We start from the raw sequence: 25,349 nt of genomic DNA, 5'->3' as shown, positions 1-25,349 counted from the left end.
ATTACTTAAAACACGTGACATAAATATTTGTATTGATCCACAAAGTCATCACTGAATATTTACATCCTACGCTGTTCTCTGTTAGCACTAATTCAGTGTGTGTCCATCTGGTTCACTGAAGACGCATTCTTAAACTCCCATTGTCGTATACAAACGACAATCCCAGTCCCACTGGATCTCTCAAGCTTGAGATCATGATGCTCTTGATTAAATTCAGAAAGCACCCATTAGCTTTAACTTTTCAATATAATAGCTCCTAAAAGTTATGGAAAATAACATTGAAAAATTTTAAAAATAGAACTTGCTCTAAAAGCTTAATAACTGTATAAATACATTAGTGTAAATATATTGGCAACTTGTTATGCCACGTTAACCTCTCTTGTCCTGACATGAGTCCCGCTCACTGGTTACATTTGCCCCACACTAGGGTCTAAAATATTTTGCTTTTGTGGGTTTCAGATGCAGTATTCTGAGAACACTACACTCCTGCCTCCACATACAGCGTGAAACATTTGGGGCATTGTCAGAGGAATTCTGACAATTCTGATTGTTTAAAAGTGTGAAGGTTTTAAAATAGGATCTGGGACTGTGCCAGGGGTTAATCTTCCTAGTATATTTTATCTCCCACAAATCGATTTTAAAAAAAATGAGCCTGGCCTGAGGTGTTACTATGGTTGGCCGTGGCCTGATTTTGCTTTATTTCTTCGGAGCCGCCTAAGCCCAGGTGGGGGGCCAGCTCCTCATTTAGGGGACGAACTCTTGGCGTTGCCTCGGCTGAATGGTCGCAGCCGTCTCACTCCAGTGCTTGCAGACCCAGTGCTTGGAAACAAAAGGGTTACTTGTTTCCCCCACCGCCTTTACCCCCAGATCGATTTTTCTTATTTAATCAGCAAGCAAAAAGAGACACAGGGAAGGAAAAAAAATTGCAGGAAGGGCAAAGTGTTGGGGGAGGGTGGGAAGTCGGGCTGCCGTGGAGAAAATCCTTCCCGGAGCTGGGCCGCCGCGTCCTGGAACCAGGCGGGGAAGCCGGCAGCACAGCCAGCCTCCTCTCCTCTCGCTGGCTGGTGGCTCATTTGGCTTCCCTCTGCCACCGAGCGATCACATACATTATTTCCCCCAAGATAACACAATCCAACTTGTATTTACCGACATCCTCTCTCCGCAGCCTGTTTGAGATTTGTTTTAATAAATAAGTGTTTTATGTGAATGATGCGGTAATTGAAACGGGCACACCATCCCCCCCTTTTACTGCGGGAGGTTCCTCAACCCCAATCTGGTTGGAAAATAAAACGCTTTGTCTCCACAGCCACCCCCCAGCGCACCCCCACCCGCGCGCAGTGTGTGTTTTATACGTGTGTGTCTCAGCCCCTCCAGCAGCCAAGAGAAAGCAGCGAGCCAATGAGAGAGCCCGGTTTCATAAAAGCTGCTCTCTGATTGGCCCGATGCGAAAGGGCATTGGGAACAAAGAAAAGTCCCTTTCAGGTATAGAGGCTTAGAGCTCCTTTTGCTTCACTCCCCTTGTGTGTGTTGTGTTTCAGTCCTGATTTCAGTGTTGCAGAACAAGCTTGTTGTGTGTGTGCACCAGGGGGATTTTTCTTTTCTTTTTTTTTTTAATTTTAATTTTTGTTTTTATAAAAATACACAGGACAGTCTGACAGTTGATGATCCATCTGCTTTAATAAAAAATTTGTTGAAGAAATATAATTTCCAAAATAAAGCGGCTGCAACCAAACACATTCAATGCAGTTAGAAGGAAAAGGTCAACTCGATCCCATACAGACCGTAAGTACGGTTGCGTGGTGTGTCTCTCTATAGCACTTAGCGGGGACTTCATGCAGGGGAATGTGCGACTTTTATGCATTGAAATGAGGAACTAGTTACAGGGCTTGGCTTTTGCATTTAGAACAACCCGAGAAGGGCGAATTTTATTCAGTGGAGGGTGAAGCATTTGTAACTTCTTCACACAAATGAAGCTTGACCGGGCACTTGGGGTAACTTAGAGTAAATTACCGTTTGGGCTCTGACCCAGAGGAGGATGAAGGCGACACAGTTACCTGTCCTGCTCCGCAGCGTCCGATCCCCAGCGCACCTTGCTCTCCCTCCGTCCTCGCGGGCGACCCCTCCCCAGCCAGCCAGGAGAATGGGACCAGGGCAGGACGAGCCGATTTCTGTCCGCTGTCACAGTCCTTGTGCCCAGTAATTTAACAGCAAACAAGGGGATATTCACCCATTCCCTGTAATGGTTACTTTACCATTTTCCACCTTCTTAAAAAAGCAAGCAGCAAAAAACACCATTGAAAGAGAGAGCGGGAGGAGCCCCACCCAACCCAAACAGAACCACAAATAGTAACAATGGTGTGTTTATTACAGGACCCAGCTTAGGGGCTGGCAAAATGTGTTCTTTGTTGAGTACACGGAGGGGTCCCTAAAATCAGGGCCACCAAGGCGTTGGGAGGCGTCCCCTCCCCTCCCCGGCGCTCAGGTCCCTGGCCCCTGGGGAAAGCCTACAAATTGGAGATAAGTTGAGGAAAGGTTTATAAGGTGTTTCTGTAAAACATCTGCTTCGCTCTCACGCTCTGCTTTCACTCCCGCGAACTTCAGGGCCGGAGCGCGGGGAATGTTTCACATTCATAACTCGGAGCCGAGCCCTGGGGGCGGGGGCGGGGGACCTGCAGCTTTTTTTTAAAGACCAGATCAGTATTTTCTTGATACGCTTGTCACCATTTTTGTTCTCACGACAACCAATTGAGCCCTTGATCCTCACGTGATGTGAAAGGCTCGCACTGTAACCAAATCGCTGCTTTTAGTGGTTGGCTGTGGCTGCTCGCCCCATCCCCCTCCCGCGTCCAGCGCGGCGACTCTGCGCCTCCAATCCATCAACAATTCATTACTGCTTTTAGCCTCCCCGCGCCGGCTAATTAAAAACCCCAGCCGCTCCGAGGCGCTCGGACCTAGCCCGGGGCGGGGGGCGTCGGCGCGGAGCTGGCCGTGGGCTGGGCGCGGGGGACTGTCCGGAAAAGGTCGTCTAAAAAAATCTTGTTTTGACTCTAATTATCGAATTACCACATGACTGATTGGCGTGAGCGCAGAGGACGCACCCCTCCCCCACCATACCAGGAACGCGGTTCCTTTTTCTTAAAAAAACGTACAACAGGAAAACATCACATCCTGGGGCTAGACGCCGGAGCCCACGGGAAACGCGGCCCCCACGCGCCCGCGTGGGTCCCAGCCCGGCCGCTCCCGCGGCTCGCCGCCTTCCCTGCTCCCGCCCGCTTCCCACCGCCTTCCTCCTCCTCCTCCTCCTCCTCGTCCTCGTCCTCCTCCCCCTCCGCCTCCCACTCCTCTCCCCCTCCTGGGCTCCTAAGTTAGTTGGAGAAATCAAATCTGTCAGGACGGGCGGAAAAATGCCACTTCCCGACTAACAGGCGGAATCCAGCCCAGATTTTCAGTCCTTTCTTCTTATTCTTTCTTCCCTTTCACTAATTTATCCCGATGTTAGCACATTCTGTCTTGTTACTAGAGGACGCCTGTAGGTTTGCTACATGGGATCATTACTTACTGATCATGGTGACTCTGAAGTCTGGGACTGAAGGCGGAATGAGAAGTTGGGAAAACTTTTTTCTCTAAGCTCTTTTTTTTTTCCCCTCTCTTTTAAACCTATTATTCTCGATGCTTGTTAAGAGGAAAAAAACCCTTTGGTGCTTCTGTTGTGAATGTGAAACATTATCTTCCAGCTGTACAGTGACACATTTTTGTAAGGAGAAAAGGACTCCTGATCTATTTGCCAAAAAGGGGGGCGGGGAGGTGGAATAATGTTATCAAGCGATTATTCTGGCTGAGATGTATTATGTGGTTTCTTCCTTTTTGATCATTTGGTGTTTAAGTAAAATGAGGCACAGGCTTGTTTGCCGAGTGGAGTGGGAAATGCATTTTGATTTGCTGGCCTAATTAAAAAATGATAAAGGATTAAAGGTAAGCAATGTCTATGTGTGTGTATATATATATGTATATTTATTTATTTTTTTCTTGACAATCAACTGTTAAAAAGGGGCTGATCCCTTTAAAAACCGTTTTAACTGCTCTTTGTCAAACACACACTCATTTGCGGTCATTGAGGCCACCTTGGCAGATCACTTTAAAGTGTATGTCTTAATCAGTTTCCCTGTAGTCAGTAGCACCATATTTAACAGACTGAACAATTCTGTGACCTAGGGATAGAGTAGAATTGTTTAGATGGACTTTTTTTCTCAAAAGGCAGATGTTTAACCTTTTATACAACACTGTCTTTTATAGAAAGAAATGCTTTTACAGACGTGTATATTACAAAAAATTGTATAAACTGTTTGGGAACAGAGGATAGGCGGGAGGTATGTATGTGTGTGGGGAATTACTGGTGGTGTATGTGTGTGTGTGTGTGTGTGTGTGTGTGTGTGTGTTCCTTACTGGGAACAAAAACCAGATTGCCCTAAGACAATTTGTAACAAGTACTAAAATTGGAAATAAGGAAAATTTACCAACATCCTTTTGAAAACTAGCCTCAGAGAACTTCCAGGGTCTGGTCTTTTAAATTGCAAGAGCTAGTACATGTTTAGGGGTGTTTAATGCTGTGCTCCTCTTGTCTGAGTGTTCAGGCTGTGTTTCTGGGTTTGAGATTATCACATGTACCAGACGAAAATCCTAAACTTAAAAGCCACAAAAACCTTTCTGGACTTGAACAGATCCTTAAGATATGTTAATGCTTTTAAAAAATTGATTATCTTTGTGTTGCTGATAAACGGATTTTTTTTTATAGTTAATGTAAGATGTTTACTGCTATGGGAATGTTTTGGGGGTCTTGTTATTTTCCTTTAAATGTGATATTGGACTGTGGAGACGATACATGAGCCACCTAACTCTACCCTTCCCTGTACCCCTTACTGACTCCCCAGTATTAATCGTTCTTTATTCTGGTAACACCCAGACAAGAAATATTCGGCTTTTCCCCCCTTCACAGGAGAAGGTGGACCTGGACTGACGGGTGTAAAAATCCCCGGACACATTCGCGGGGCAGGAAAAAGAAGAGGAAGATTGCAAGGTTTTTTTCTCTAAGAGAAAGCCCAGCGGAGCTAAACGAATGTCCCCTCATCTCCCAGGGAAAGTTCATCGGATTTCTATTCCAGAGAGCTCATCTTCAGGATGTCAGTGAACATTTCCACTGCAGGCAAAGGTGTGGATCCAAATACAGTTGATACTTATGACAGTGGTGATGATTGGGAAATCGGGGTTGGAAATTTAATAATTGATTTGGACGCTGATTTGGAGAAGGACAGGCAGAAATTTGAGATGAATAATTCCACCAACACCACTAGCAGCGGCAACTCTAAGGATTGTGGAGGTCCGGCCGCCAGTGGGGCTGGTGCTACCGCAGCCTTAGCTGATGGCCTAAAATTTGCTTCTGTTCAGCCCTCTGCTCCCCAGGGGAATTCACACAAAGAGACCAGCAAATCAAAAGTGAAAAGGAGTAAAACTTCTAAGGATGCTAATAAATCTCTGCCTTCTGCTGCCTTGTATGGGATTCCCGAGATCAGCAGCACTGGCAAGAGGCAGGAAGTCCAAGGGCGCCCTGGAGAGGCAACTGGCATGAATTCAGCGCTGGGTCAAAGTGTGAGTGGCGGCGGCGGCGGCAACCCAAACAGCACCAGTACCGGCACCGGCACCTCCGCCGCCACCGCGGGGTCAGGCTCCTGTGGGAAGAGCAAGGAGGACAAGCCAGGTAAAAGCCAGAGCAGCCGAGGCGCCAAGCGGGATAAGGATGCGGGGAAGTCCAGGAAGGACAAGCACGAGCTGCTGCAGAACGGCGGTGGCGGCGCGGCCCCCGGCGCGGGGCCCCTCTATGGCTTTGGGGCCAAGAGCAATGGAGGCGGCGCGAGCCCCTTCCACTGCGGGGGCGCTGGGAGTGGAGGCGGCGCGGCTGCAGGGGAAGTTAGCAAAAGTGCCCCGGATTCAGGGCTCATGGGAAACTCTGTGTTGGTAAAGAAGGAAGAGGAGGAGGAGGACAGCCACAGGCGAATCAAGAAGCTGAAAACCGAGAAGGTAGGATACCGTCGCCTTCCTAGATGTCCCACTCTCCTCTGTGTGCAGTTGTGTGGGGTGTGCTTCTGTGTGCTCTCCGCTCTCCGTGTTACCTGGCTGTCTGTGAGATTTCTCTGATATACACCTTTTACGTTCAGATTTGATATAGGGCGCTTTCTCGGGCGCAGTGTTAGGCTCCTGCCGCTGCAGCCGCTGCTGTGGTTCTAGTGTTTGGGTGCCCAGGTGGGAGGGGCCGAGTGATCTCAGTACCTTTCGCCCTACAGGCGGTGGGCTCCTGGCCAGTCAGCAAGTTGCGCTGTGCTTTAAAAACCTGCTTGTGTATCCACTTGACTCTTGTCCGGGTTCCTTCCTTAAGGAGCATTGCCTTGTTGCAGTTTATACATCTGTATTTTTGCTAGTGATGTGTCCTTGGGTGCGGGGCTCAAGTATCCGGTGTGGAGAGGAATAGGGGCATTCTAGTCTACTTGCCACCTTCACCCCACGCATTGTTTTGTTACTTTCTCCAAAACAGTGCCCTCAAAAAACGACCTTGCATGGGTCCCTTCTGTCACTCACCGGTCCTGAATTACACTCCAGGCTTAGTGGGTTGGGTCATTGGTTTCATAACTGTGCAGCAAAATTGGGATGGTTTTGGTGTTTGCTAGGACTCTAACTTTGTTCCCTCACCTACTTTTGCAACTAGAGATTTAGGAGTGTTATCCTCCCCAGTGGACTATCCAGCTTGCTGGAGAGCTGCACGGTTGGTAAGAAAAGTAAAATAGACTTGGTGGATTGAAGTTCCTGAAATGTGAATACATAGCCAAGGGGGAGCCAGGAAGAGTGAAGTGAGTTGCCAGAACTGTTTGTTACACTTAAACAATGTGGATAGTCACTTAGGCCATTGGCACCCTTCTTTCCATCCTTGTCATTGTCTGCAAGTCTGCAGTGAGACATTGCCTTGCAAGAACTGCCTCAGTGCTGTGCTGGTTGGGCATGGAGGCCTCTGTTCTGCCCAGTGCAGTGCGGTGTGTGGGTACTGAATAATGTCTGGAAACAGAAGATGCTGCAACCCCCAGACGAAGAGGTAGCTGAGGGCATGCGGGGTCTTTCTGTAAAACCAATCTTTAGATCAGTTCTACAGTGGTGTTTGCATGAGCTAAATTTCTATCATGTGACTTGTGGTGTGGTTACTTGGAGGTATACCTATTAAATGATGCGATTCTTACTCTTTTTGACTTGGTAAGCATGATTGGAATTATAACTGGTGGTAATATGTCTTTAGGTAATTATTGCTATGTAAATTTGTGCATAATTCTTTAAGCCCTTTTATTTTTGTTTTTGTGTGCTCAACATGTAGAGTATAAGAATAAAGTTTTGATTTTAGAGGTTGATGGAGGTGGAAGTATAAAAACGCCAGATTCAAAAGGGCATTGAACATTTTGTATGTTTGTTCATATCCTCTTGGTTAGACAGCGCTCTGCATTGATGAATTTAAATGAATACTTTAAAATGCCAGGTTTCACTTTTTATGTTTAAATATATATAGTTTCACATAATTTCTACCGAAAGGCATTGTGAAGACTTCTCATTACTTACTACAGTAGGACCTTTACCTTTGTTGCCAATGGTCTTCCAATTGCAGCTCTAATCTGCTCTAACCGTCTAGATGAATTGCCCTAATCCAGCGCGCACAATGGCTGTGGTTAAGGAGTCAGAGCCATTTGATTGGATTCACTGGCTGCTTGGAATGTGGGAGGTACTGCCCTTTTGCATTCCCCTTAGCCTTTTAATCTTCCAGCCAAATGTTCGCATTCAACAATTTTGTTTAGCTGGCAATCGGAGCATTTCAGGATCTCAAAGGCTGCTGTCATGGCAACTGAGATTAGAGCGTGGTGTCGCTTCTCCAGTTTTTGTGTTCTTTTAGCTTTCCCCTCACAGAGGAAACTGGATGAGGAATGAGAGAATTAAATTATCCGTATACATGCAACTCATCTTCAGTCAGAGCAGCATAAATGTGATCATATGAATTACATAAATGAAAAGCAAACAAGCCATGGTTGGCCTGGGGGGTAGTGGTGGGGCACATGTTGCCTTTAGAGTCACTCCAGGCCCAGCGTGGGAAGGAAGGTGCCAGCCAACCTCACTCCCTGGAGTTGACACAGAGGTCTTGAAGATCGCTGCAAGAGGCTTGGATCCTGCAGTGTTGGCCATTCTTGGCAAGTTGGGGTGTTGGCCCAGGATCTCAGACATATTCTGTGAGCCTTTGCTCCTCACTCCCATCTCACCACAGGAGCACATGGCACTCCCTGGCATGAATGCCACCGTGGGAAGGATCTCTTCTTCCCCCCAAAGTAGTAGTTGTGTCAAATTAGGCCTCAGTTTAAGACATACTTCCTAATAGAATGAGTGTGCTTGTCTAGGAAGTAAAGATTTAGTAAGGCAAGCTTCACCCAATAAAAACCTTTTAACTTCGAGGCATCTTGCAGAAAGATCTTTTTTGTCAACTTACATGATGTTTCATTTCAACCTTGCTTTTCTGCGTTTGTGAAGAAAAAGAGCCTGAAGAATGGAGATGGTTTTCAATGATCACATGGTGCCACATGCAAAAACCAAACAGGAGAGTGTATGTGCGCATTTCTTTTTCCTGCTCTGAATGTTTTCAGGAGATCCATAGGGCTGCCGTCACTGGCTAATTTTCACACTGTGCTTACAGGTCTATTTTTGGTCTGTTTATTCTGTTTTTTCCCTATACAAAGTCATGTAAAACACGATAAATTGGACCTTATGAAATCTAATTAAATCAGTGAGTGTTCTACTCCTTTATGTGGAAACCACAACTATGTTGTAAAAGCCGCCACTCCCTTAATACGTGAACAAAATTCAAAACATGCCATAATTCTAAGACGTTCGAGCTATATTTCTATAGCCCATTTTGTGGTTAAGCCACCAGTGACATGTCTGAATAAGCAGATTTGACGGGTTGGCTTTTGGTTGTTAAAACCTGCCTCTCCACCTTTCCTGTCCTTTCTTTTGAAGCACACTAATCCTGTATTGAAGCTCTTTATGTATCCTCTTTACTCAGTTTTAGCTTATCAGAGAGGCAGGCGTTCGGCTGGGATAAATAGTTGTATAGAATTCTGTACATATGTTTGTTTGATTGCTGAAAAATTGCAAAATATATGGAAAAAGTCTTAAAAGCAGCTGATACTTTAATAGAAGTGAAAGACAGAGAAGGTCACATAGTTGTGTTTTAGGATTCTATTCAGTACATATTCCAAGAAGAGAATTACTTCTGTAGTATCATATTACCTTCATTAATAAGGTTCTTGTCATCCCTAAAAGGAGTATCTACAAATGGACCTGTCTACAAAGGATATCATTCATTTTGTTCTCTGGTAGAAGCCTTTTTACACTTCACTTGGGAATTCTGGCACATTTTCTAAGTGAGTGTGAGCAGGTTAAGAATGTATTTTGATTAATGAGGTTTTTTTTAGCTGATATCCCCCCTCCCCGGTACAGTACCCCCTATGAATTATGCTTAGAGTACAGTTTATCCATGGTAAAATAAAAGGGCAGGAAGGTCACTTGCTATAATTAAAGAACAAAGTCCATTGTTGTTGGACAGCAAACTGTTTTGAAAGCTGCATAAGAGATTTCACTGTTAAAACGCTGGTCACTAAGGGTGGCTCCCAGTCAGCACTGACTCAGCTTCTTATTTTTCTACAGGCTTCCTTGGAGGGTGGCAGGGCTTTTTAAGGTGGATCCCAGGGAGCTGCCCTTTCCTTAAGAAAGAGCTGTGTGAGAACCCATGTATCTTGTAGTATTTTGTGATCAGGCCAATCGCTGAACTCAGGAGATTAGTATTTGAAATGTTAGGTTTGTTGGGGAGATTAAACGTGACCACAACTATTTGAGATTGAGTTAAAGGAGATAATAGATAGCAACTTCCAATAAGTTTGCAAATAGTCTATAAAACAAAAACGGGGGGTGGGGTGGGGGAGGAATTGATTGTCCAAATGTCATGAGGTTAAGAATGCTCCTCAAGTGAAATTGCATGGCTGCAAGATGGTTTTAATTAGAGGGTTATAAAGACTTATTTTTCCTAAGCAGCATTTTATAGTTAGTAAATGAAATGTATGCCGAAAGTGCTAAGCAGAAATCTCCCTAACCACAGAGGTGTTCAATAACCAGATTTAAAAAACATGGAAAGTACCATCTGTTCTTCGTTTCCAGCATGAAAAACAGGGATTGAATGACTGAGATTTGCTCCAATTTTGACGGTGTCTGCTTTTTTTTAATTTAAAAAAGTTCACCTGGTACTTCATAGAAACTTGAAATTGCAGTAATATGAGCAACACTGTGAAAACACATGTTCCTACATTTATTTTAACCAGTTCCACTTTCATTCAAAAGATTTCCAGAAGCTCAGCCCTTGACCACTTTATAATAGTTACCCAGTTTCTGCAGCACTCCCAATGAGGGGGTTATTTCTTCAAAGATCTGACTAGTCAGTACCTGAATTATTCTGTCAGTTTTACCCCTGGAGGCAGGAGAGGTCTCTCCCTGGCTCACCCTGGTCAGCATTTTATCGGTTAATCTAATTGTGTGCGATAGTGCGGATGGACTGCTGTTTACTGTATGGGGACCCTGCTCCAGTTTGGAGCTGTAGTCTCTCTAGGACTGTTGGTAACAGGCAAAATACTGTCTTGAGGGTAATTTTTGAGTCCTTGACTTTTAGACACTAAGATTCTTGGTACTGGGTTTAGTAAGAGCTCTGGGTAAAACATTATCCAGCCTTTGTTTGAGGTCTTTTATTGAAGCTAATGACTGGGCTTGTGCCTCCCTGAGATAAATGACATTATCTCTGAGTGGGCTGACAGGAAACAGACATGTTAATGGTGAAGCTGCGGGGAGGATCTGCTCCAGTTCTGACAAAAGAGTTGAGAAGGGACCCCTGGTTGTGGTCATTAACACATAATGCATTCTTGCTCTTCCTAAGAGGCCCTTGATAATTGGAAAGCTATTTTAGCCACAAGCACTTAAATCATAAATCTACTACTCCTAGTTCCTTTGCATCCTTAAAAGTGGCAAAGTAATGTGTTTTTGTTAACAAGTGTATATCTGGCTTTCTAACATGGTGGCAGCTGTAGGCTACAGGGCAGTACCATTTGGGAGTGTGCTGTATGTTGACCTGTTTTTATCGGATGAGTCCATTCTTTGCTTTTCAGCATTGACTAGCCATCTTGTTGCTTTAATAAGGCAAAAAAGTAGATCCAAGCTGAAGAGGTCATTTTGATACTTGAAGATATCTCATGGGAAGGAGGATGAACTTTTTCTTAAGCTGGTAGAAAAGATTTTGCTCAGTGATTTGAATGTGATGAAACCTGCCTTTTGAAGTCTATGTTAAAAAAGTCATGGGTATAATTGAGTTTCAATGCAGTTTAAACTCTTCCTGAACAAAGATAATTGCCATGTTGAACACACTCTAGAGGTGTACAAGAGGTGGAAGGCTCATGTCATTCTGCTCTTTAATATTAAGCCCTGGAAGTTTTTCATAGTAATTACTGCAGCACAGCATAGTTTTCATTGCCAGCACTCTGAACATCGAGGGTTTTCCCTGAATACCAAATAGCTTATTCCTAAATTACTTGTATGATACTCTGTGTAACGTGGAAGTGAGAATTAAGGAAATACTAGGCTGTCCTCATTAGTAATATCATAGTGGACATAACCCTCGGGAACTAGGATTGTTGTCAGTTAGAAGTGACAATACCTGCCTAGTCTCTGTATCATTTAAGATTATAGAGGAAGGGAACAGGTGAGGTCCCTGCCTCAGTAATAACTTAGGTTGTCATAGAATAAGTAATACAGGGATCCTGCTGGTGCCCTGTAACTGGTGTTTCATAGTTAGGTGCATGAATGTGTTGAGGTTGTGTGTAAAGATGTGGATTGGGAGTGTTAGGTGGTATGGGCTTTGTTCTTCAAGAAACAGGCAAACAAAACTCAAAAGTTACCACTGAGTTTATGATCCACTGTTGGGTAGTAGATGTTCCCCCGTCCTGTGTCCAGTTCTGTCTTTCAACTGAAATTTCAGTAGTGACTGCTTGCTTTCTGTTACATGTTCTTTTTAATTTAAGCGAAAGGTTTTGGCAACTGGAGCAAAACCACTGTAATGAAAGGTTGTTAAACTATTTATAGCTGACTGACTAGCAGTTGGGCTGTTTGTAATGTTATTTTGAGAACTTGGGGGTATATTCAGGATGGTGAGACTCCTACTTTTCTGCTAAAGCTGAAAACTGTATATTTGCTAAATTTTGTTTTGAGACATAGGAATGTATAGGAATACTTAGGAATACAGTAGAAGAGTTTTTTTGCGTGAATAAATAAAATGCTCACGTGGCAGATACTTACTTTGATTGGTCAGTAGGCATTGAACCACAGGTACCTCGTGAGATACTTAGATTTTTTTTGAAATTCCTAGCACAGCTAAATGAACATTTAAAAGTGTATATTATAATTGTAATGGAGAACTCGGTGGGAAGAGTTCAGTTAGGACAAGTAAGTTTGAATTGCTGATTTTTCAAAGCTTCTCTTTCTTCTTTTCTCACTCTCTTCCCAGTCTGGTTATTCTCCTTGACCACTGAGCATTCCACCTCCTGGGAATTCTCAGTGTCAGTGAGCACCTAAGAAAAATGTGCCTACAGGCACATTTATGCATATTTCAGTAATGCCATATGAATGTAGCTTTTACAGCTTAAGAGTAAATAAAAATATTTCGATTATATTTTGTGCTGTACATAATGATTTTTAGAAAGCAGATATTAAGGTTGTGGAATTGGCTTGTTATGTTAACCAGAGAGCAGATGGCATGGTGCCACAGACATATAATTTTACTTAAAGGGACTTTTAAGGTTTTGATGTGTTTTCTTTTCCTCTTATTTCCCTGATGGCTTCTTTTTATTGAAGGGTAACTTAAGGAGACCTGGTAGCAATTTTACTGCTTTCCCCTGACAGTTTGAAATAATAGCTTGGTCTTTGGTTGCACTGATGTTCTACTAGTCAGCTTGATTCTGGTTTTTGTCATGTGGCAGTGAATTTTTTTTTTTTTTTAAAGTGTTTGTAGTATGCTTTAAGAAATGGACTCTCTTATATGCTTCAATTAGCAACAGACGACAAAGATCCAGTTGGTCACACTTTCATAAAGTCCTGGAAGTCACTGCCCGTCTTTTTGATTAAAGAAAACGGTTTGGTTCTTAGAACACATCTGGCCCCTGGCTGCTTACTGAACACCTTTTTGCCATCCACATTAGTGACTGAAAGTTCAGAGGTCATGTCTAAATTGTTCCTAGTTAGGTGAGCAGGCTTTCCCCGTGTTGGCAGGCGGTACTTTTGGTACTTTTGGTTACTTTACTTCGTTCGCCACACGTTTGAATTCATTTGGCTTAAAAAGTACTGTTTGTTTCTGTGCCCGGATTTTACAGTTTAACCCATTCTTCACCTCAAATATCATCAGACTGGAAAGCACCCTCCCTTTGTTTCTCCAGAATGTGCATAGCCAGACCGGATTACTTGTGGATTTCCTGCCACCTAGGCTGATTCTGTGGATGGCTCATGTTAAAAACAACAATCATGTTTGAATTGGAAGGATTGAGACCTTGGGTTTTCCTTCTTCACGGAGAACTGTTTATTTGTGTGTGGTGCACACAGTACATGGGTAAGGCTAGCAAATCTGTGCTTTATTACCGGCTCAAGACCAGAACAGCAGCACTTAGCTGCGTGCTCCTGCCTTTTAATTCTTTGCCAAGTCTTTTGTGATGGAAATGAAACCAGAACTGAATCTCTGCAACTAGGAGAAAAATAGGCACACAAGTAGAAACTGACCCCTGAGCCACTTCAGAAGCAAGCAGTGGAGATTATAAAAAAAAAAAAAAAAAGAAAGAAAGAAAGAAAGAAACGCAGAGAAAAGTAGTTCGGTTCAACTCTTGCGTGAAGATGAGCAGCAGATGAGCCGAGCACTTTGACAAATCGAGGCTAACCCCCAAACCTGACTTTGTTACCCTTTTGTACGGTTTCAGGTCTTAAACACCTGATGAAAAGCGATTCACATTCTTAGCTTTTAACTTCTCTGAGGGCAGAATTCGAGTTAGGCAATAGTGTCTGCCTCTGCTGCCCAAAGGGAACAACATGGCTTTAACCCAGAGCGATCGGGCCTTCAGCACCCACTCCCCGTCTCCGGTTCACTCCTGCCAGCCCCTCCCAGGATGCGGCGGCAGAAGCCAGACCCTGGAGTGGAAAGCGCGCAGCTGTTTCCATCGCTCCCCGGCTGTGCTGTCCCCCAGCCTGCTCTCCTTTCCCCTCAACTCTCTCCCTAAAAATAAAGCCGCTTTCCCTCTCTGCGACTGGCGTCCCGGGGTAGACCAGCCAGCAGTTTCCCAGCTTCTCGGCTGCAGCGCTCTACCCCGCCGGGTGCATTGTTTTCTTCCGGAGCAGCTGGGGCCGGCCGGGGGCGTGGCCGGGGGCGTGGCCGGCGCCTGGGCCGGGCTGCGTGCTCCCGCGGCGGCGGGGACGCGCCCTGCTCCCGCCGGGGACTCGTTTATGGCCCCAAGCTCTGTAAATCTGTCAGCTCTTGACGACGCCTTCACCTCTTTCTTCATTTGCTCCAGCTTCTAGTTTGACAACGTTCCCCTGAGGCGGAATTCTAATCTGCTTCCAATTAGTTGCAAAATGTGACTGAAATTTCCACATTATGACTGCTGTTTTACTTGCACGCACACATCTAGAAACAAATTAATGCTCTTGAATATTTATTTTTTGAGCCCTTGAATTTATTTTAAGAGGAAGGGTTTCCAACTGTTTGGAATGATATTCAGGATTTGCATCGCCCCCCAGCCTCATATTCGGGGTATATTAAACCAAACACCCCAGCTATGGTTGGGGTCTGCTCTCGTCTCGCAGGGAGCTTTGGCCATCGCTTTAAGATTTTCCTAAATGTAGTGCATCTGTTTACGTTTTACAAAAATAAATGTTGTAGTGTTTCTAAAATAAACAGAACGAGGATGTTTGGCTAAGGAAGGGTCTCTGCGTAGTGTTTTAATAGAACACAAGCACACACAAATTTACTTTTAAATATAGCTCAAGTATATTTGGCCAAAACACAGAGACTTTTGTTCTACACTTTGAATTCTTTCCTCTGATGGTCAAAGCTGTAAACCCAAATACACGAACTGGGTGATTAGTTGGCTTGACTATGTAAGGGCACTGGGCACTGACTGTGTACCCCGAGTTTGTACACAGGTCCCTAGAGCAATCACCCTGGCTGCAGGAGCTCACAGGTTGCAGTTGACCCAGTCTTGTGATTTAAATCCCCTCTCCTGGTATCTAATCCTCTGCTAAGAGAATGGCCTGAGCTTTGGGGTAGTCTTACTTAGAGGGAGATCAATACTCCAACTCTTATTACTCCAATTCTGTTTTCTGTTTTTCAGTGTCTTTTTTTCTTTTTACACACACAGATGTTGGTCTACTCGATTGTATGTAAATATTACAGTGGCTTAAATCTTGGTTGCCGAGAAAGCCAAGACAACTGTTTCATTACTTGCCGGGAAAAACACTTTATCAAGTACTGTGCAGGATATTTTTTGTACCAGGACAGTGACTCTCCGGCCTAGTAGTTACAGATAGGCAGTTACTCTCAAGCTCAAGGGTGTAAACAGTCAAATCACTGGTGCACTTTATAGTAGAGTTCAGTCCTCAAGCATGCTGGCAGATTGATATCAACAGTAATAATGGGCTTTAAAGAGGTGTGCAGGATTTTATTGATGGTAAAGTGGTTATGTTGATCACGTCATTGGGTATTAGTTTGTAAGTTACACCTTCTCATGTAATCCCTTGCTTTTTCTCAGCATCAGTGTGAGATATAACCATAAAACTACATTGATTGATTTTTATTGTCCTTTTTTATGTGCTGTTTTCAATCTCTGTAATCAAGAGGTGGAGCATTTATTTTACTATGTTTGAAAAATCTTATGTTACTTATTTATTATATATGTAGCATATACATTACTTAAATGATTTTATGAAAAAAAAAAAAAAAAACATGTTTTAGCTAAGCCAGAATTCCACAAAAGAGGCCTCTTTGTGTTACTTCCCTTTTTCTTACTCAATGACTGGAAGTGGGAAAAAAAAAAAAAAGCCAGATTAAAATCCATAAAAATTTAAAATGTGAGCCTTTCAGATTGCAGAAACCTCCGGGGTTAAAAAAAAAAAAAAATAGTAGCCCCATAGTGAAGTGCTCACAATGGGCATGATTGTGGGAGCCCCTCAAGTCCTGGGGTTCACTAATTACCCTTTAATGAGGTCGTGCTGCCCCTGCTTTTTTCCTACCTTGGGAGGAAAAGCACACAAGACAGTTGGAGTTCAAGTGGATCTTGCTGTATTTGCAACTTAGCATAACTGCTTTGAAGGCCTCCAGGGCACTTAATTGGGGCCAGGCATTTTTGTCTGGGGGGAGACTACACACAGCTCCTCATTGTGCGTGTAGAAGCCACTGTGGATCTTGGAAGCATTACATACTTTTGTTGATGGTGCATAGTTTTATAAACTCCAAATGAGCTTATTGCCTTCTAACCATTGGGAGAGCTAAATAATGGAAGAACATAGAAGTCTCGGGGTTGGGCAGCTGCCAAACAGTTTTTAAAAAAAGACAAATGAATGGTTTAATTGTAGAGCAAACCATTTGTTTACAGATTAAGACTTATTTGGTCACTAAATCCTATGGACTAGGAGGTGAAAGAAGGAGGCCATAAGGTGCAGAAACTGAATGTTCCGTGTTAGGGTTTGTGATCGTGCTCAGCTGTTTTTACCCCCTCCCCCTTTTTCCACAAAGGAAGCAAAAGAAGAATGAATTGTTTAATGGTGAGAACTGCCCTGGCCCTGTGTACTTTCTAAGCTGTAAAGAAAGAGGAGGGAGAGGGAGGCAGGTTGTTATTCTGCGGTGCCTGGTCCAGAAACTAAAACCTTAAGATTCTTCTAGCTGAGAGAGAGGTTAGGAGATAGCTGTCAGATTCTCCTGTTTGTTAGCATGAGGGGAGTGATGGTTGGTGGAGGTCGGAGCAGAAGAAAGGTGTGTGGGAAAGAGCGTGGTTCGTGGAGGGCCTTTGTTGCCCAGGTCCTGTACAATGCTTTCTCATGAATAGCGGGGACCCTTTGCAGAAATTCCCCCTACTTCATTCATTAGTGGCTGTGTCCCTGAATAGAAAGGGACTCTCCAGTAATGGCAGTGAAGTGGTGTGGCAAATTTGTGGGGAGAGCAAACGGCAGAGCTTTTGGCTGACAGCCTGAATTTCACATGACTTTTAGAAAAAAGTCCTTTTAAAGAACTAGATTATATTTAAAAGTAGAAGGTGAGAATTTATGGCATTTGTTCTTGTAGTATATGTAGTTCATTTTTCTAATCTTCTTATTAATAAATAGGCTTAGTGTTTATTTCTGGCGGTGTCATTTTAAACATTCGCCATCTCACTATTTTTATTTTTACATTAACCTTGGTAGTGCAACCCTTTATCTCTAACTGCTGTTTTGTAGATAAATTGTCACCCTTGCTGATAACTCAGGATATAAATGTTGTTTCAACAGGAAGCCTTTGCAGTCTGTCTGCTTTGAACAAAGCCATCCCTTCTGTAATGTTAGAATCATTTTTTCATTACTTGATACATATTTGAACAGTTGAGCTTTTAATATCTTAATTAGCTTAATGTGAACTTGTTTTTCTTCTTTCAAATTCTTTTTTTTTGGTCTTTTTGAGACAGGGTCTCACTATGCAGTTCAGGCTGGCCTTGAGCTCACTTTGTAGCTGAGGCTGGTCTCGAACTCACAACGATCCTCCTGCCTCAGCCTCCCAAGTGCTGGGATTACAGGCGTGTGCCACCATGCCTGGCTTTTCTTTCAGATTCTGGTAGTACTGTATTCCCATCATGGTCCCTTAGAAATTTCATGTGTTTTGACTCTAAATCCTGACTGATGGCTCAGAGCACTGCACAAATTTGTCTTTTCTATGGAGATGGTGTGCAACAGGATGGTAGGAGTTGGGGAACAAATGTGTAAAAGATTAGATCTAAATGGTTTCAGAATTGTCAAACTTGGGGCTGGGGGTATAGCTCAATGGCATAGCTTCTGCTGGGCAAGCACAAGGTCCTGAGTTTGATTTCCTGGTGCCAAAACAACAACAACAAAACTGTCAAACTCTTAGTCGCTTTTTAATGTGCTTTTCTTCATTTATGATGCTTTCCTTTTAATATTTTCTATATCAACGACTGAATTTTACTTCTGTGAACATCCAAAAAATTTTCAAAACTTTTAAATCTTAAACTCAGCACTATTGTAGTTACTAAGACCACATTTGTGAAAACATGTTTTAAAACTCATACAAAAACTATCAGAGTGGTAAAACTGTGCAAATGCTTACCTAAGTGTGATTTCTTTGGTAGTGGTTTGAATGTTAATGTGTGTTCAGTCTAGGTTTCCTTAGCAAACCAAGATAAGTGAAAAACTGAAAAAAAATAAACCTTGGCTCCCATTAATATGTATGATGGCCTCGAGGCTGGGCAAGCTTGAAATCTGCCTGCAGTTTTAATCTTTCCTAGAAAGAAAGCTTTTTACCAAATTGTTAGTGCATCCATCACATAAACACTTCTGAGGATTTAAAATACGCACGACCTAAACATACTACCTATTTCAGTGACTTTCCCTGTGTTCACATGCTGTGTAAGACTAGGGAGTAGATGCTGAGCTTTCTGCCTCTCAGAACTTAATATTAACAAGAGCTTTTCTTGTCACTTATGCAATTAAAAAAAAGTTTATATGTTTGCAGTGCTGGGCAAGAACCCAGGAGGTTGGGTGTGCTAGGAAAGTGATCTGTCACTGAGCTACACCTCCAGCCCCTCCTCCGGCCCCGTGCTCTTTCCTTTTAACCTGCTTTATGTGCTTGTCCCTTTGCTTGTCCACTTGAGATGTGAAAGGAAAAACAACTAACCTCTAAAGTGCTCTGAAAGTCATTTTTATAAACCTGATTATACCAAAATCTAATACTTTTATCTTAGCTCATATTAAAGTCTTAAGGTGTCCTTTGAAAAACTAGCCTATGAATCTGTGAGCCTGCTATGAAGTCATGTACATTATTCCCTTGTAAAAACCAGCATTTCTCCATTCCCCTGAAAGTAGTACAGCTTGCAGAGGTACTTCTAGCAGATAATCCTGTCCAGTTTTAGATTGATGGAAGGTCTGTAATATCTACAGTTATGTTCTGATGATTGGATGACAACACGAGATCACTTGCCTTGTTGCATTTCAACTCTCTGAAGTACATTAAATCTTGAACATGCTTAGTTTGCCTTTCTGACATTGGTAGTGAACTCTGAAGAGGTTGGGAAGACTTTTGTACTTGAAAAATGTAGAAAATGTCCCATATATTCAAATTGCATTTGTATTGGTGCTCAATACACAAACACAGCCCCCTTTAAGCGAGGGGCTTTGCCGGCACCCAGCAGTCAGCAGTCGGAAGTCAGCGAAAGTTAAATGGTGGTGGAAAAAATAGACACTGTTTTCTTGCTTGTCTGTAAAATAAGTTCTGCAAGGTTTTTTGTTTGTTTGTTTGTTTTTGTTTTTAAGAATTTCCTTGTGGACTTTTTGAAACTCACTTCGGGGACCTAAAAAATAATACTAACTGAACAAGTAATTCTGTTCAGGGAGGTATAGTTGCCACCATGTTATTTGAGCCAGAATGTGTGTGCATAATTGGAGAGATTATTGGAGAGAGAGTGTTTTGCTGTGGTAGATGTGGTTTAAACCCCCGCGCTGAGCATAGCATTTAGTTTCTCAGCTTACCCACAAAATCTGTGACTAATTTAGTGAATGTGAAGATTTTTGCCCAGATGGTTAGGTTTAATTGTAAAAACTGGAAAGATTTCAAAGTACCCTTTGGGGGAGTATGGGAAACAACAAGTAAACAACAAAAAAGAATTAAAAGTAACCATAAATCACTAAACATAGCACGTACATATTATAAATACACACAGCCATATAAACTTAAACATGTACACACGTGTAAGTATACACAGGCATGGAAAGGCTTAAAGAATTGATTGCAACAGCATGAACAAATAGAATCTGTAAGTGGAGTGACTGGAATGTTAAGGATTTACTGTTTTGTTCTTAGGTGTTTTTTGCCACGTGTGTGTTTGGCACTTCTTGGACTCAGAACTGCGTCCCCTCAAGTGTACTGAAGCATTTCTTTCAGTTGCCGGCTGTTCTTGGTTAATGCGCTCTAGCAGTTGCCTCGCCAAACAGAGGCGCGGCCTGTCTCACTCAGGACTTGGTTAGCGAGTGTTTGCTATCTGTGGGGCTCTCTGAAGCCAGGGCTGCCTTGTTCTCCCACCTTTTCAGCCGTGTAACCCCAAGAGGTAAGTAAAGGTGCAAGAAGGAGCAGGTAGACTGTGATTCATCCTAGTCAGGCCCTGCTTCCGGCACAGCGCTGCTTCCTTGTCACACTTGCGTTTGATGGCCGTATCAGAATGAGTGTGATAACCTGAGCCCGGGTTTTAGAGCTTCTCAAGGCCTTCTCCTGTAGTTGCTTCTTGTGCAGGTCACAGCTTAAAGCACACACTGGCCCTCGTCCCTGTTGTAGTCAGGACACTGCTGGCCTAAACCGCGAGCCCATATATAATCTTCGAAGTCGGTAGGCTAACAAGGTTCTAAAGTGAACTTCACTTGTGTGACCTGTTATTACAAGGGAGGAAGAAGAGTACTGTGACTTGGGGTTTAGGAAATAGCAGGGCAGAAGGTGAGGTGGGGCTATTCTATTGATAGCATCTACTTTGTTTGAGTGAAGTGCTTGGAGTGTTGGGGACACTTTTTGGTGCAGGAATGGAAAGCACCCACATATTTATAAATAAATACATAATGTTCAGAAAGGATAGAGAAGTGAGCTAAATTTATATGCATGATATGTTTACAATATACCAATTGCATTAATATTTCACGATAAAGTCCTTATGGCCCAAGGAAAGAAGAGCTTGAGGATGGCTTGTGTATAAGGAAGATAAGCAAAAGGCCAGAAGTGTTGGGATGGTGATTTTCGATACAAAAAAACCTGTATAAGATGGGTCCATAGAAGGTGCTTCCTGCAGGGGAGTCTGTCATCTGTGAGGCCATTATTACCAGCGGCATGGAAAAGCAAGATAAACAAAGGGCAGCTACCCCAAAGCAGATACCATCTTTGCTGATCCCCTTGGCCAGCTTTCTTTAAAAAATATCTTTTGTGCCTGTAATCCCAACTACTTGGGAGGCTGAGACGGGAGGACTTGAAATTTGAGTCAAGCCTGAGTTTCAGTTTTAGTGAGATCTTGTCTCAAAATAAAGAAAGGGCTGAGGATGTATTATTGTGTGGAAGGCTCTGGGTTCAATTCCAAGCACTGCAAAAAAAAAAAAACAAAACTTTATTTTTACCTTCTCTGTGTTCCTGTCTGCTTAGAGGATAATTTCTCTGTTTATCAAGAGCTTTGGTTTCTGTTAACAATCATCTATTGAATGACCCGTAGGGCTGTCCTACTACCCTGTCAAAGGAGGAGAGTTTTCCTAATGCCTTAAATAATACCTTTTGGGTAGTCATCTTTTCTGTGTATTTATAAAGCTGGTTTGGGAATAGCTTCTTCCTAGGGGTTTCTTAAGATACTTGGAGTTGGAAATAAAGTTGCAAAAGATGAGGTTGAAACAAGATCTGACATAGTTTTATTTTTTTCCCCTGATTTTTAAAAGGACTTTGATAGCTAACATAAGAGCTAAGATTTTTTTTTTTTTTGTCTTTTTGAGGCAGGGTCTCGCTATGCATTTCAGGCTGGCCTTGTGCTCACTTTGTAGCCCAGGCTGACCTCAAACTCGCAATGATCCTCCTGCTTCAGCCTCCCCAGTGCTGGGATTAGAGGCATGTGCCACGCCCAGCTCAAGAACTAAGTTTTAAATAGGGCCCCAATAAAGCAAGCACATGAGGCCCTCAGGATGACTACTGCCATTAAGTTGTGCCTGGAGGGCTGGGGATTTAGCTCAGCGGCAAAAGCGCCTGCCTGGCAAGTGCAAGGTTGTGAGTTTGGTTCCCGGTACCGGAGAAAAACCAAAAAAAAAAAAAAAAGTTGTGCCTGGAGACAGATTTGAGAGTGTAAGCATCCTATTTTCTGCTTTTAATATTTGTTAATACATTTTTCACATACGTCCACTTATAAGTTGTATTTTCTAGAAATTCGAATGTACCTGAAAAAATTTTGGGGGGACTAGAAATAATGCACATAGCTGAAGAAGATGCTGTGAAGGAAGCTTTACAAGGTTAAGGCCACAAAAATTGAAGTCAGAAAACAGTGGTTGTGATAAACTCAGTACAATTTGTGGGAGCAGTAGTACTTTTTCTTTCCTGAGAACCCTTGGTTTGGGAAAAGGAGAGAGTTTAGGCTTGACAGAACACATGCGTTTCTGGGTTAGAAGTCCTGCAACATTCCAGGCCAGTGATGGCGAACATTTTAGAACTCATGTTCCTAAATTCCAGCCTAAAACCTATTTAACAGGGCTGGGAATATAGCTCAGTGGCATAAGAACCTACCTAGCGAGTACAAGGTCCTGAGTTCGATTCCTGGTACCCCCCCCAAAAGATGTGGATCTAAAACCTGTTTTATCGCAAAGTGCCAACCAACACTGCAGTTAAACCTGAATACTGAGGCTTTCGTTCAGAAAAACAGCTCACACATTAACATCTTTTATTTTAAAAGATAAACACAATAACAAACTTTTAATGATATACACAAATGTATTTTTGTTAACAGATAAAAGTTTGCATTTGGCATACTTTTGCACAAAATGCTGGTAATGTGTGGGCCTTGGCTGGGGCAGTTCAACTCACACTAACAGGGCTCCATGTGCCGGCTGCAGTATGTGGGCCATAGGTTTGCTGCTACTCTTTTAGGACACAGTGGAGACTTGTTCATTGGAAAAAAGAGTAGGAGATTCGCTTACTTGTTGCAAACCTCTTTGGTTTGGTTTTTCTTTTAAGATTTTGATGCTAGGAACTGCATGCAAAAGATGAGGGTAAAGCACAGAGCTTGAAATGAAGAGAAGACTGAAGCCTGGAGTCCCAGTTGATTGGACATGGACACTTTTTTCTGGATGCACATTCCTGAGTGTGCTGATGGCTGATGGCATATGCTGTTAAATCCCCTCAGGTCACACACACGGAGTATGCTGTGCCCAGGCGTGCATGGATTGTATTGGGAGGTGAAAACAAGTCTGGCCATGCAGGGCCTTGGAGACTATGGTAAAGGGTTTTAATATGATAAGGGATCTCTTTCAGTTTTGAGCAGAGAAATACCATGATTTATTCTTTATGTTTTTTGGGAGTCCTGTGGATTGAACCCAGGGTCTTTGTTCTGAGCACACCCCCCTCTCCTTTTTCTTTTAAAAATGAGTCAGTCTCAGTAAGTTGCCCAGACTGGGTGTGAACTTGCTTTCTTCCTGCTTTAGCCTCCCAGATGCTGAGATTACAGGCATGCATCACCACACCCAGAGTAGTCTGTTTTTTTTTTTTTTTTTTTTTTTTTCCACCGGGAATCAAATTCAGTACCTTGCTCGGGCCAGGCAGGCGTTTGTGCCGCTGAACTACATACTTGGCCTCTAGTGTGGTTTTTTTTTCCCGGTACCGGAGATCGAGCTCACGACCTCACGACCTCGCTCTTGCCAGCCAGGCGCTTATGCCACTGAGCTATATCCCCAGCCCCCTTTAGTCTGTTTTTTAAAAGCCTCGTTTTGACTGTTGTGTGGATGATTTGCCATAGAAAGGCTGGAAGAGGAATTGGGAAATCAGTTTTAACACTTCCTTCCTGCAAGAGGTGAGACTTCTTTGGAATCATAGAGGTGATGCGAAGTGGTCACATTGTCCTAAAATAAACAGAATAGGATGTGGATAAGGAAAGGGTGAGAAAAACGAGAATGAAGGATAGCATCTGGATTTGGGGGTTGGATGGACTCAAGAGTTACGACTTGCTTTTAATAGAGCCGATGAGCGCTGAGCGCTGTTGTTCAGTTGGGTGGCTGGGTTTGAGGGTGTAGACTTGGAAGAGGGGGCGTAACTAGGCGCTGGGCTGGAAGAGTTTACCAGAGAGGACACAGTTGGGAAAGACCTGGGCCCAGCGCTGAGCTGAGGAGGACTGAGAGAAGCCAAGACTGCATCCGTGGAGAACGAAGAAAACCCAGAAGAAAACACCAGTCTGGTGTTTCTGGAAAGCAAGTGAAGCTTCTCAAATGCGGGCAGGAAGTCAGGTTAGGGATAAGCCTGAGGACTGATTCTTGGTGACTTTAACACAGATGGTCCTGGGAAGGAGAGGGCTCCAAAGAGAAAACTAAAAGTTTGATTGGAGAGCTTGGGTTTGCTGTAGATGGTGAGGAAAAACAGAAAATGATGACTGTTCCACTCCCGGGCATTGGCCGAGGAGCGATCTGTACATGGGTGCAGCCGCGGGGCTCCGAGTTGGGACAGGTCCTGCTCTCGCACGGGAGGAAGAGCGTCTGTGCACGCAGGGTGCACGTACGTGTGGTGGCGAAGAAAGACTAACACTTGTATAGGGTTGTTTACGGTTGATGCTGTGTTCTCAGGGTTTTTTTTTGAGAGATGTTATAGACAGCCCTAAATATTAATCTCTTCCTCCATTCTCTGCCTCCTCCCGTACTTTCAGGCTTGGAAATTCTAGAAAGCGGAGAGGTCAATGCAGGACCCGTTTTCCGTTCCCTCAGCTGGCAGGTTTTTGTTTCGCACCAAGCAGTCGGGGTCCTGTGGGTTCTGCAGCACCGCCCGACCCTCTGCTCGCTGCACCCGGAGTTCTGCCTTATTCTGGGGGGGAGGCGCGTCTCCGAGGGGAGTAGGTGCCGAGGGCCCGCCACCGAGCTGCGGGTGCAGTGAGCCGATGCAAGTGCAAGACGCGTGTTCTGTGAGGGCCGGCACTGAGTCCGCCAGGCGTGTCCTTCTGTGCAGGAACTTTCTGGAACCCCGGGAACGCCCCCTCGGCCGCTGCGTAGAGAACTTTCTGGAACCCCGGGAAGGCCCCATCAGCCCGCTGCATAGGGAACGTTCTGGAACCCCGGGAACGCCCCTCGGCACGCTGCGTAGGGAACTTTCTAGAACCCCGGGAACGCCCCCTCAGCCCGCTGCGTAGGGAACGCCCCTCGGCACGCTGCGTAGGGAACTTTCTGGAACCCCGGGAACGCCCCCTTGG

General features: G+C 43.9%; 1 protein-coding gene across 4 annotated transcripts in view; it reads left to right on the top strand.

The window, feature by feature from the left end:
- The first annotated feature begins 1,512 nt into the window (after window positions 1-1,512).
- Window positions 1,513-25,349, top strand: part of Znf608 (zinc finger protein 608) — a 114,297-nt gene continuing 90,460 nt past the window's right edge. The window contains exons 1-2 of one of the 4 annotated variants that reach the window (XM_013507087.1): window positions 1,513-1,782; window positions 4,994-6,072. In XM_013507087.1, coding sequence (XP_013362541.1) covers window positions 5,176-6,072 — 897 coding nt within the window. In that variant the 5' untranslated portion in view covers window positions 1,513-1,782; window positions 4,994-5,175. Of the gene's footprint in view, window positions 1,783-3,297; window positions 3,973-4,993; window positions 6,073-25,349 lie in introns of those variants that run through there. The other 3 variants (XM_005409318.2, XM_005409317.2, XM_005409319.2) reach the window with 3 other exon arrangements.

Source organism: Chinchilla lanigera, unplaced genomic scaffold (assembly GCF_000276665.1).
Source record: "Chinchilla lanigera isolate Chin_1 unplaced genomic scaffold, ChiLan1.0 scaffold00120, whole genome shotgun sequence".
Taxonomy (NCBI): Eukaryota; Metazoa; Chordata; class Mammalia; order Rodentia; family Chinchillidae; genus Chinchilla; species Chinchilla lanigera.
The sequence above is the reverse complement of the archived record's forward strand: the minus strand, read 5'-3'. Positions and strand labels throughout refer to the sequence as shown.